Here is a 13,348-nt window from a genome sequence, read left to right on the forward strand (position 1 = left end):
GATAGCCGGGAGCTCGTCGGGGAAAGGCCTGTCGGTACGTCGGTTGTGTCGGATGATGTCGATTAGAGTTCCTTGTCTTTAGAAACCGCCTAACCGGAAACGTTTAAGGAAATATAAAGTCTGTTTTTATCGTCCGAGAAAAACCAACGCTCGACCTTGGCGTTTCAGCCCCTTGCCCTTGAATGGCGATTCTGAAACGCTATTTAGAGTCGTTGCACCATAGTTCGGAAATAATCGTCTAAATACGCTGCTGCGCTTTTCGAATTAATTGCTAGAACGTTTCAGAGTTCCGGAATTAAAATGACTTCGAGTGCAGAGGGTCGGCAGGATTTTTGAAAAATTTTGTCAAAAATATGGATATGTTTCAGTAGACTATTTTTTGATGTACAGAGCGGAGGAAAGAACACGTAAAAATTACCTTTTGTAACTTTATCATTAGCGATAATAATTCGCAGAACAGTTCAAAATATTTGCAGAATGGAATACTAGTTAACAACAGTTGAACATTGAACCGTGACTGGCAATACTATTGTCCAGATTCAGATATCCTAGGGACTAGGGTAAGGGACCCAATTACCGTAGGGGTACCATTTACTGTGACTATATTAATTATACTTACTTCTCAAAGCATATTGAATATTAAAAAAGAGATGTTAAATTTGTTCACTAAAATCGGTTATATATTTCTTTTTTAGTGTCCATTATGCTCTAAAAATAAGTATAATTGATATAGGCACGGTGCATCCACAGTAATTGGGTCCCTCACCCTATTTTCTACTACACAAAGTGGTGTAGAGAACATGTAAAATTACCTATCGTGAATATGTCATTCGTAGCGATAATAATTTGCAGAACAATTCAAAATAATTGCAAAATGGAATACTAGTTAGCAGCAGTTGAACATTGAACCGTGACTGGCAATACTATTGTCCAGATTCAGATATCCTAGGGACTAGGGTAAGGGACCCAATTACCGTAGGGGTACCATTTACTGTGACTATATTAATTATACTTACTTCTCAAAGCATATTGAATATTAAAAAAGAGATGTTAAATTTGTTCACTAAAATCGGTTATATATTTCTTTTTTAGTGTCCATTATGCTCTAAAAATAAGTATAATTGATATAGGCACGGTGCATCCACAGTAATTGGGTCCCTCACCCTATTTTCTACTACACAAAGTGGTGTAAAGAACATGTAACAATTACCTATCGTGACTACGTCATTCGTAGCGATAATAATTTGCAGAACAATTCAAAATAATTGCAAAATGGAATACTAGTTAGCAGCAGTTGAACATTGAACCGTGACTGGCAATACTATTGTCCACATCCAGATATCCTTAATGATACTTCTTTTAAAATTGTAAAAGTTTAAATCCCTTTTAAATTTGGGATCCACCGCGGTACGACGATGGTATGTGATCAGGCTAGGCCGTAGAGGAGGAAGATAGAACCCGTCCTTGAAGAACCGTCGAACTCCGTAGAAGCGGGAACAAGGCGATTACAATGCTCGTTAGCGTAGTTATTCGCAGCTCTCATCCTGAAAAATCGAGCACGGAAGAACGCGTCGATCGCCCCTCCTGCATGCAATTAGATCGCCACACGGCTCGGTCGTTTAATGAACGCCAGATAGCATTTAATTGCCGGTCGACCGGGACACGGTTTTCCTTCGGGGGGGGGGGGGCACCAGGAAAACCGTGATCTACCTGCGTCAACCTCGGTGACAACTAGTGATGGGACAGAACGCGTTCCAAGTGGACTGAAACTTTCATTCTATTCGAACCCTCTTGAATTACCTCAGAAAATCAAAAAGAGTACCTATGAACTTTTTTTCAAGGTCTAAAACGGGAGCTTCTACTAGACTCAAAAATTGACCGAGTAGGTACAGAATTTTCTCGGACAGCTTGCTAAAATTTTCCCGTTTCAAATTATTATCTTATCTAGCCAGGAATGATACATTAATTCGGATAGCGGAGATTGTACTTTATTCGACCATGAAGAAATGTCCCAACCCAAAAATTGCAGCTGGTCATCGGAAGTCGCACACACAAACACACACACATCTTTAGCTTGATCCCGACCCTAATCCGGGCCCCGGTGACAGGCCCAATAAATCCTAGACGCTGTCCTGTTCAATATTGATGACCCGATCGGTTCCTGGGCCAGTCGGGGCTGGTCGGGTCCAATCAGGGAGACCCTTTCGAACCAGTTCGTTACCAGTTGGTCGCCGGCGAACGAGTTAATAAGGAGGATAGATTCGCCCGTGGCGATCTCTCGTCGGGATCCTCGGGATCCTAGGGAGGGAGGGAACACGCCTCCGCTAAACCGGAGCGCATTTGTTACGAGATCATTGTGCCTAGTCACGACCCCGGGGAACGAAAACCAAGACAAATGGAAATCCGTGCTCTCGCCTCGCTTTGCCTCGCTTCGCCTCGCTTTGCCTCGCCTCGCCTCGCAGTCGCAAGCCCTTGGACAAGGTGGCCGTGATTCACGAAGCGATTTCGACGTGGATCCAGCCCCCCCGATGATAGCGGGGACCTCGACCCCTCATAAACAAGGTATAATTAAATGCCCCGAGCCGCGCAACGGTGTGCTCAACGCGGCATATCAATTACACAGACGCAATCCGCGAGAATCTGCGTCCCACTGCGCAGAGGATCACTATGTTGCAGACCTACTTACTCCGTTTTCACACGGTTGTCCGAAAGCCTGTCTTCCGATCAAATCTCTCGGTCCGATCTTGCCGCACGATGATCTTCCAACGGCCGTTCTCAAATCAATGATCAATTGTTGAGGATTGCGGATAATGCAGATTATTATGTACTGTGTGATATCTCATATTTTGTGACACACAGTTAATGAGGAATAACTTTTTCATAAGTGGACCAAACGAGTTCGATTTTTCTGCCGAGCTGGATGGATTAGTTTGCTAGAGGATATGTAATGAAAATTTTGGGGAAATTGCATTTAGTCTGAATTACGAAGGAAATAAAAATATATAGTGAAAATTGATTCTGACAATTGTTTTATTCGAGCTTGTGACAGAAATTTACCAGACTAAGCGACAGCAAATTCGTTCATAGTGCAGATTATGATATATAGTATATGTCATATTTTGTGGCACACAGTTTAAAGCGGAATAACTTTTTCATAAGTGGACGAAACGAGTTCGATTTTTCTGCAGAGCTAGATGGATTAGTTTGTTGGAGGATATGTAATGAAAATTTTGCAAAAATTGCATTTAGTCTGAATTACGAAGGAAATAAAAATATACAGTGAAAATTGATTCTGATAATTGTTTTATTCGAGCTTGTAGCAGAAATTTACCAGACTAAGCGACAGCAAATTCGTTCATAGTGCAGATTATGATATATATATAGTATGATATGTCATATTTTATGGCACACAGATTAAAGCGGAATAACTTTTTGTTTATTAGATCATATATAAGTTTATATATGTAAAATATAATTAGTTTATTAGATCATATATAATGAAAATTTTGCAAAAATTGCGGTCAGTCTGAAGTACGACAAAAATAAAATATATAGTGAAAATATTGATTCTGATAACTGTTTTATTCGAGCTTGTAGCAGAAATTTACCAGACCAAGCGACAGCAAATATAGTGCAGATTATGACATACTTTTCTAGACGATACGTAATGAAAATTTTGCAAAAATTGCGTTCAGTCCGAATTGCTAAAAAAATAAAATAAAATTATAAAAGTTGATACACCTATTTAATTCGAGCTTGTAACAGAAATTTAACAGACCAAGCAACGTTTATGAAAGACGTCTTCGAATCGCAGTCCGGAATAATCAAATCATGCTGGACAAGCTGAAGAACAGAAACCAGCGAGAGACTCGAAACATGAAGAAGTCGTCTTCGAAGCGGGGATCTGTCGGAACGACGTTCGAGAATTCAGAGAAGGTAGTAAATCCGCTAGGCAACGTAACCGTCTCTCCGTTGTTCGTGTTGATCATCGTCGTCAGGGTACCAGGATGCTGGCCTGAAGTCGCGGTCGCTCGTCTTCACCCGCTAACAATGAGGAATGCGCTTTGGTTCAGTTGGCGGGGACGGGTTGATGCACTGTTACGAAGATTAACGCTCTCGCCGCGGTCGGCGAGAAGAACCGCGGGTTTCTTCCGGCGAGGCTGTTGCGTCAGGAGGGGTTTAACCTGAAGAAACCGGAGTTTCTAGGAACGATCATCCTCCTGAGAGAGAGAGAGAGAGAGAGAGAGAGAGAGAGAGAGAGAGAGAGAGAGAGAGAGAGAACGTTCCGAGCGTACAGTCTGCTCGATTTGATCGCGCAATTACTACCAAAAAGGGAAGCAATCATTCCCGGCGCGGTCGATCTGTAATAAACCGAACGAGCCTGTGCGCTCTTCAGGAAATCTGAGCGATTATGTACCGGGAATTAAATCTGACCGCAATTAACATTCAATTCTAGCGATCTTGTTCCTGGCTCCGGAGCAATGTACATTGTGTTATGTTAACAGAGGAGAGCGCAGAGCGTCATTAATACCACACCTACAAGGAATTCTCGATACATGTCAGCAACACGTATCGACCCAGGACATATATCGTCTAGGACACATACTCGAGTCGTGTTATGATTACGCTCCTCGGAGTCCGAGGCCTCTCGAGCTTTGTGGCTCTTCATTAAGTATACGCGGTAGTGGGGATAGTTCCGCGACGTTTAACATCCAGGCCTTGGCGACATATACAGAGAAACCACGAAGAAACGACAAAATTGAATTTATTCAGACATCGGGACCGACTATAAAGCTTTTTAATTTATTCTATCATTTCTCAGGTATGAAACTTTGTAATTTCGATAAGTCTTGATAAGGTCCAATAAGAATTGAACGCTAGGTTTACGGGACTAATATTTTTAATTTGCGATTGTTGAGATTATAAAGATGCATCCATGAGGAATTCTTCAACAAGTTTATTTCTTTGGATATATATATATATATATATATATATATATATATATATATATATATATATATTATTTAAAAAATTTGGATAGACTACTATTTCGGCAAGAAAAATTATAATCAGAAGCAACGATCTGCTGAGATTCCGTTACTTCTTCAGCGTCGCAAGCTAAATTTCCTTTTACGTGGCAGAAAGGTCGAGTCCGTCGCAATCGGTTATCTGGAAATCCCGAAAACGAGACTGGAGGTCGTCTGAGGAGCATGAGCGGACGTCGAACTCGATCCGAATGGTGTTGAATGACGCGTTCCCGTGAACTTGGGATTTCCACAGCATATGTGAACGACTATAACTTCTGGCTCGACTTCCTCCCGATTTTCCGGCCGAGAGTTCCCTCAACAGTTGGCCCGGAGGTTTTAACGACGTCTCGGGTTTTACCGTTCTGGAAAACCTTCGGGACGACTTTCGAACCGGTCCGGAACGCTTTTAACACTTTTACTACCAGGCTGCGAACCATCATTGCCCTGAGTTTGCGCGAAAACTGGCCAGAAAATCAACAGGTCCGGTTCGGTTTTGACGTATCGGTGCGTCATCGGTCGCGTGTTGACGAGCGAAGGAAGTCAGCAGCAGGATCGGCGGTTTGCACGTGCGAATTTCTTACCTGTCCATTGTCCTCGGTCATTACCGCCGTAGGAGAGGCAATTTCGCGTGCGCCAGGATCCCTGACCTTCGCGTCACAACCGGTCTCGAAGCGTGTTGCGCTCTTCAAGGGTCTTCAAGGCCCCACCGGGGGCCGACGTTTCCGGTATTTCGTTCTGCGAGCTAACACCGTTTCCGGAAGCCCTCTCCCGTTCGCCGCCTACTTTTTATTAGACGCTGCTGCTCCTCGGTTTCTAATAGAAGCGATCCGACAGGCTTCCGCTCGCGCCCGTGGGTACGTTTCCACGATAACGAGCAGCCTAATCAGCCACCTCCTGTATACTGTTACAACTTCTTCGGCGAGGCCCATTGTCTGAGCATTTCGCGCGTCTGTCCCGCAACAGAGAGATCATCCGATTACGCGAACCCCCTTATCGCCTTGCATCGCGTTCCACATTTTTGTCTTCGTTATTAATAGTTATTTAACTTAATTGCGGAATGCTAACCACCAGCCTTTGTCTCTTAATTTCGAGCGTCCGTCGCGATTAGATCGGCCGATTGTTAACACCCTGTCGTCCTTTAGCGAGCTGAAGTGGAACACGGTGATTTCTTTATATATGTCGCCAAGGCTTGGATGATAAACGTCGCGGAATTATCCCCACTACCGCGGGGTAACACGAAGCTCGGGAGGCCTCGAATGCCGAGGAGTGTAAACGGTAACAGTGTTGGTGACATATATCAGTGAATAATTCACTGTACTCTTAATTTTTTTCTTTTTTAAACATTTCTTTCCGCGTTTCCTGAAAAGTCTTTTTATTTTCCTCGACATCGTCTAGTCGACACGTACCCTGAAGCATTTGAGGTAGTAAAACGTTGAAGAAGATGATCTCGCAGATGATTTAGGCTCGCATGAATCAATCGTCGGACATGACCCAGTCCTTCTGGTGAACGTTCCGAAGAGATTTTCCCAGCCAGGGTAGCTAAACGCTCAGCGCTCGTACGAAATTCGGTCACGGTAACCAACAATTGAATGTTCACATTCAAGTTCGTCGAAACGATCGTGAAAGATGATGTCGATGATGTCGATGATTCGAGGAAACGGAGACCGGAGAAACAGGGATCCGTAGAGTGCAATTTGGTCACGCTAGGCAACAATCCGAAGACGTCTTCATAGCCTGGCGACCCGAACCTCGTTCGAGGCTCGCGGGAATGGGTCGAGGGGCGTCGAAGAGACGAGAACGAGGCAAGCGCGGGCTGAACCTTTGACCCGGCTGCGAGCCACGACACAAAGCTTCCCTCCTCCTCTGTTACACGGCTATCCCAGGCAGGCTCGCTGACCTCGAACCGTGGTGCCCACGAAATGCCATCCTCCGGAGGCCCGGCGCGCCGTTATTGCATTACGTTAATTTCCGGCGAGCAATCTCGCGTCATTTACCTGCTGCCGCAATTACCGAAGAGTTCCGCCGTGCGACCCGGAACGTGTATGAGGCCCACCAACCGTTCTCGTACGTGGGACTCTCTGGAAAGGCTGATTCTCTGGTCCCGAATTTTTCCTAAATTGGTAGCACGATCTTCAAGATCGCAAACAATTCCGACTTCAGGCATTGGGATAGTTCCACTATGTGGGACTCGGTAGAAACCGCTTGTCAGCTTCCCTGGTCCCGAATTTTTCCAAAATTGGTAGCACGATCTTCAAGATCGCAAACAGTTCAGACTTCAGGAATTGGGATAGCTCCATCGTGTGGGACTCTCTAGAAACTACTTAACTACTTCTATGGTGCCAAATTTTTCCAAAATTGGTAGCACGATCTTCAAGATTGCAAACAGTTCAAACTTCAGGAATTAGGATAGTTTCACCATATGGGACTCTCTAGAAACCGCTTGTCAGCTTCCCTGGTCCCGAATTTTTCCAAAATTGGTAGCACGATCTTCAAGATCGCAAACAGTTCAGACTTCAGGAATTGGGATAGCTCCATCGTGTGGGACTCTCTAGAAACTACTTAACTACTTCTATGGTGCCAAATTTTTCCAAAATTGGTAGCACGATCTTCAAGATTGCAAACAGTTCAAACTTCAGGAATTAGGATAGTTTCACCATATGGGACTCTCTAGAAACCGCTTGGCTGCTTCTCTGGACCCGAATTTTTCCAAAATTGGTAGCACGATCTTCAAGATCGCAAATAATTCCGACTTCAGGAATTGGGATAGTTCCACCATGTGGGACTCTCTAGAAAGGCTGCTTCTCTGGTCCCAAATTTTTCCTAAAGTGGTAGCACGAGAATCAATATCGCAAACAGCTCAGACTTCAGGAATTGGGATAGTTCTCCAGACGTACCGCCATGTGGGACTCTCTAGAAAGACTACTTCTGTGGTCTAAAATTTTTCCAAAAGTGGTAGCACGATCTTCATGATCGCAAACAGTTCAGACTTCAGAAATTGTGATAGTTCCAGAATGTGGGACTCTCTAGAAAGGCTTCTTCTCTGGACCCAAAGTTTTACAAAATTGGTAGCACGATCTTCAAGATCGCAAACAGTTCGGAATTCAGGAATTGGGATAGTTCTCCTGACATACCACCACGTGGGACTCTCTAGGAAGGCTACTTCTCGCGTCCTGAATTTTTCGAAAATTGGTAGCACCATCTTCAAGATTTCAAACCGTTCAGACTTCAGGAATTGGGATAGTTCCATCATGTGGGACTCTCTAGAAGCCGCTTGGCAGCTTCACTGGTCCCAAATTTGTCCAAAATTGGTAGCACGATCTTCAAGATCGCAAACAGTTCGGACTTCAGGAATTAGGATAGTTCACCAGACGTACCACCATGTGGGACTCTCTTCAACCACGATCTTCAAGATCGCAAACAGTTCAGACTTTCGAAGTTGAGATAGTCTATGATTGGACAATACGGGAGTTCCCTACAAATTTCTCTCTCAGAAAGATCTCTCGATCCATCCACTTTTCCGCCATCTTGTCGGGAACCGATCGATCGAGTTTCCCAGCGAAGAGGCGATCTCCCAGAAACCTTTCTGAAACCAGCCTGAGAGTCTCAGCCCTGCTCGCGTAGCGCGTTGCCCGAGCAATTCTCCGGCGCTTGAGCACGCAAGTCACCACCGCGTTTGCGTTTTGCTCGTGTTGCTCGCCGGTGCCGACCGCTTCCTGGATTTCTTCGTTTTCTGCTTTCTTGCGGCCTTTCCGCAGCTGCCGCGCTTCTTCTCCGCGGGATTCCCCGTAGGCCTCTCCTCTCTATCTCTTCTTACGCTCCCTCTTCCGTTCCCCCGGACAAAACGTATTTACGATCGATCCGCATCCTCTTTCCACGCGCGTTTTTCCTCGCCGGTCGATTGAGCGATTCACCGGGTAGCCAGCCGTGTAAGGATCGGCATTTTGCAGGCTCCTCTCTCTCTCTCTCTCTCTCTCTCTCTCTCTCTCTCTCTCTCTCTCTCTCGCCTCGGACTTCCACCGACAGGAATTCCGTTCGGCCGATCCGCTCGTTATCCCTGCCGATTCCCGATTCGCCTCGCCTCGATCTCCGTGAAACGATTTCTAGCGCTCGACTTCCACCGAAGTGGACACGTGGTGTCTGCGACGATCTTCGACTATCATTCTTATCGGCCAGACGACGTCGCCTTTTTGTTCGTAGGAAAACAGATTCTACGTTCGTCTCGCCGCAGGACCTTCTTCTTCGACCTCCTCAATCGAATCAAGAGTTTCTTCGTGTCGTAGACTCGGTTCGAACACCGTCGTAACACTCGGACAATCATGTTCGCGGATTTTTGCACCGTTTTACTGGTTTCCATGGGAGTTCTTCTAACGAAGCTTGTTGCTTCTTACGTGGAAACGTGGCGATAGTACACGGTCAGACAATGAATCTCGGAAATTGAAGAAAAAGGATGCAGCGAAACAGATCGTGAAAGATGTTTCAAACTAGATAGGAGAAAACTAGCAAATTGATCTTCTTTGTTCTGAATCTAATACAGTGACCGGAATTTCTTTTAATCGCAATATAGGGATTTTGGGACTGAAGGTGCAACATTTTAACGAGAAGCGTGTAATAATAACTGAGGACTATAAGTATATTTATATACTATAACATTTGTATAATTATTTCTACATATACATTTACCTAAAGATTTGTGCAAAAATTTTTACAAACAGAACCATACTTTTCGTGGGAAATTCGTTTAAACGCAATGCTCCTCTTTCTAAAATATTGAGAGAAATTATAAAGATAACTGTTTGATTTAAAGATCATAAAGGTATTGTTGTCCCGTGTTTCTAATCAAGTCATACTTTTGTATGTAAAAGAAGAAAATGGCGAAAGGAAAATATTGAAATGAAAAGTCAGTAATTGCAACTTTCAGAAAAAGGGGGTAATCGAAAAATTGGACTGGAAATGAAACGGTCCGAGTCGTTCGTTCGATAAAATTAAAAAATCTCGGAAATCAACAAAACCGGAAGTGCTCGAGCAAGTACAGTCCTTAACGGCTGTTCAAGCTAGTTAACGAATAGTAAATAACAAATTGATGTACGTTTAATGGCTGATTCTCATTATGAAAGTTTTATGGCAGTTCTTGATAAGGAAAAGAGATGTTTACAACGTTCGTGACTGCATCGCGATGGGTTTTCGAACGAAAATGGTTCGTGCGCAGGAAGAAGAGTGTTCCAGACAAAAGTTCTATGAATTTTTCTCCGGAGGGAGCGAGTACTATGATCTCTATCCCCCTACTTTCCATTGTCGGGCAGGGAGCAGCGTGTTCGCATCAGGCGCGGAACTCCGGTTGAAAAACCGTTTTAGATGCGCGAACGTGTTTCATTACTCGCGTCAAGCGTGCGTGCGCGCGGAATTCATTAGGCGCTGCGCATAACAATCAAGCGTTAGACAGTCAGAAAAAGAGAGAGAGAGAGAGATGGGGAGGGTAGAGATAATCGAATCTAATTATGTTTCTAACCGAGATGTCCCTCGTTTTCTGTTACAGATGGGCTCGTCCGCGATCGGCATGACAGCGAGTATGGCTGCGAGCCTGACGCTCCTGACCTTCGCCGCGGTCTTCCAGGCTGCTCTGGGTGAGTATCGCTCGATGGCCGAAATCGGATGTCCGGTTCTCCATTCTCCGCCATAACTTTTTATAATTGATCAGGCCGTCTGCCGTTAGGGACGCTTCGTTGCGTTTCAGCTTCGAAAAGACGAAGCTTCGGGCACCTTGAAGGTTGATTATTAAAAATTTTATTTGGAACAATGTAAAGCTCAAAACCTCGTCTACGAGATGCCCGTGGTTGCGTGACGGTGTCTGTAATATCGACGAAGTTATGTTTTTTTAAAGCAAATTAGGTGTAACGAGGGTGAAGAAATTACTTTAATATTGCAGATCGTTCATAATGAATTCAGTCGGTTGAAAATAAATCGGTCTTTTTCTCAATTATGATTCGAAGGCTTGCTTAGAAATTGCCATAACAGCTGCCTGTCGATGTCTATTACGAAGTGAAGCAGAAAAAGATTATCGAGCTTCACCTCGTTTTCGCAACGCGATTACTTGTCTGCACGCGTTTAGCATGTGCCGTTACACGCGCGGTACACGTAGATAACGACCATAACCAACGAAACACGAATCGACAGGCAAGTTCCCGGCCAGGCGTCTACACCCTGATCGTTCGATCATGCTGAAGGGAGCCTCCGTTTCATGTTACAGCTCGTACAGCGTTCGAGAAGTTGACAGACTACGACTACCGTGGAACAACCTACTACAGCATACGTAATCTGTCGTTGTACGAGTGTCAGGGATGGTGCAGAGAAGAAGCGGCCTGTCAAGCGGTCGCGTTCTCCTTCGTGGTGAACCCGTTGGCGCCTATGCAGGACACCCTGTGTCAGCTGCAGAACGAAACTGCAGCGACGAATCCTGCGGCGCAACCGCAACGAGCTGCGAACATGTACTACATGACCAAGCTCCAGATTCGATCGGGTAAGAGTCACACCTGTGACGTTGCATTCTTTTCGAAAGAATGTGGACGCCTCCCCAATTGCAATTAATACGTTAAGAGCCAAACATCAACGCCAGCGATTCTTACAAAATCAGAGTAATTTAATCGATGAAACCACAACTAGAAATTTTAAATGTATTATAGTGGATGCTGTCTTCACTCTTTTGAATTCGAAAGACTCTGAAAAAATTCGGTTTATCTGGATATCTCATAATAAAAATGAATTCAGAAACCCAGTCAAAAATCAATTAACGTGTTAACATGTGCAATTTTCTCGTGATCTCCGCAAAAAGAAAGGAAGATCAACAGTTGAGAACTTTGTAATAAATTGTTCGAGACTAACGCTTGGAAAATCTCAATAAATTATTTAACAGATACAGTTGAGAATTTCTCAATAAATTGTTCGAGATCAAGAGTTGAGAACTTCTGAATAAACTGTTCAAGACTAATACTTGGAAAATCTCAATAAATTATTCTGCAGCTACAATTGAGAATTTCCTAATAAATTGTTCGAGATCAACAGTCCAGAACTTCGTAATAAATTGTTCAAGTCTAACTCTTGGAAAATCTGAATAAATTATTCAAGAGCTACAGTTGAGAATTTCCTAATAAATTGTTCGAGATCAACAGTCCAGAACTTCGTAATAAATTGTTCAAGTCTAACTCTTGGAAAATCTGAATAAATTATTCAAGAGCTACAGTTGAGAACTTCCCAATAAATTGTTCAAGATTAACAGTTAAGAACTTCGTAATAAATTGTTGAAGACTAACCCTTGGAAAATCTGAATAAATTATTCAAGAGCTACAGTTGAGAACTTCCCAATAAATTGTTCAAGATTAACAGTTAAGAACTTCGTAATAAATTGTTGAAGACTAACCCTTGGAAAATCTGAATAAATTATTCAAAACCTAAAGTGGAGAACTTCTCAATAATTTGTTCGAGATCAACAGACGAGAAATTCTCAATAAATTGTTCGAGATGAAGAGTTGAGAACTTCTGAATAACTTGTTCAAGACTGAGGCTTGGAAAATCTCAATAAATTATTCAAGAGCTAGAATTGAGAATTTCCCAATAAGTTGTTCAAGACTAAGGCTTGGAAAATCTGAATAAATTAATCAAGAGCTGCTGTTGAGAACTTCTTAATAAATTGTTCGGAATCAATAGTTCAGAACTCCTCAATAATTTGTTCGAGATCAACAGTCGAGAAATTCTCAATAAATTGTTCAAGACTAACGCTGGAAAATCTGAATAAATTATTCAAGAACTCCAGTTGCTATCTTCTCAATAAATTGTTCGGGATCAACAGTCGACAGCTTCTCAATAAAATGTTGAAGAGCGATTTCATTCAGAATTCAACGAATTTGTCGAAGTTCGCGTCATAAATTACTCAAGCCGCCGTGCTTACAGGAATTTAAGGCCAGACATTGTTTCGACGAAATTAATTTAGAAACGACAACAGTCGACATGGTTTCCGAGTTGTAGCCTAATCCGTGCGCACCTGTCCGGAAGACCATAGGTCCCCCGAGGGTCCGGGCATAATCGAGCCACCAGCACGACTTCGTTAATGAACGTTAACACCCTTGGACGGTCCTCGCGCTCCCTTCTCGGGCTGCGAACCCCTCCGAGGGCGGTAGGGAAACAAAAGGGCGACAGGACGCAGGACAGGTCAAAGAGAAATCCTGCAATAAGCAAGAAAGCCCGAGGGGGACGAGCCCTGGGGTCTGGGAAGGTGCGATAATCCAGGTTCGGACGCCTAGTGGCGAAGTCGGCCGAGAGAGCAGGTAGAA

The 13,348-nt window shown here is 43.8% G+C and overlaps 1 protein-coding gene across 1 annotated transcript in view; it reads left to right on the forward strand.

Moving 5' to 3' along the window:
- Tyn (trynity) overlaps positions 1-13,348 on the forward strand; it is an 81,934-nt gene that overhangs the window by 57,351 nt on the left and 11,235 nt on the right. The window contains exons 2-3 of the mRNA XM_076798204.1: positions 10,561-10,648; positions 11,272-11,541. Of these exons, the coding sequence (XP_076654319.1) occupies positions 10,561-10,648; positions 11,272-11,541 (358 nt within the window). The remainder of the gene's footprint in view (positions 1-10,560; positions 10,649-11,271; positions 11,542-13,348) is intronic.

The sequence above is a fragment of the Halictus rubicundus genome, chromosome 12 (genome assembly GCF_050948215.1).
Source record: "Halictus rubicundus isolate RS-2024b chromosome 12, iyHalRubi1_principal, whole genome shotgun sequence".
In the NCBI taxonomy this organism is placed as follows: Eukaryota; Metazoa; Arthropoda; class Insecta; order Hymenoptera; family Halictidae; genus Halictus; species Halictus rubicundus.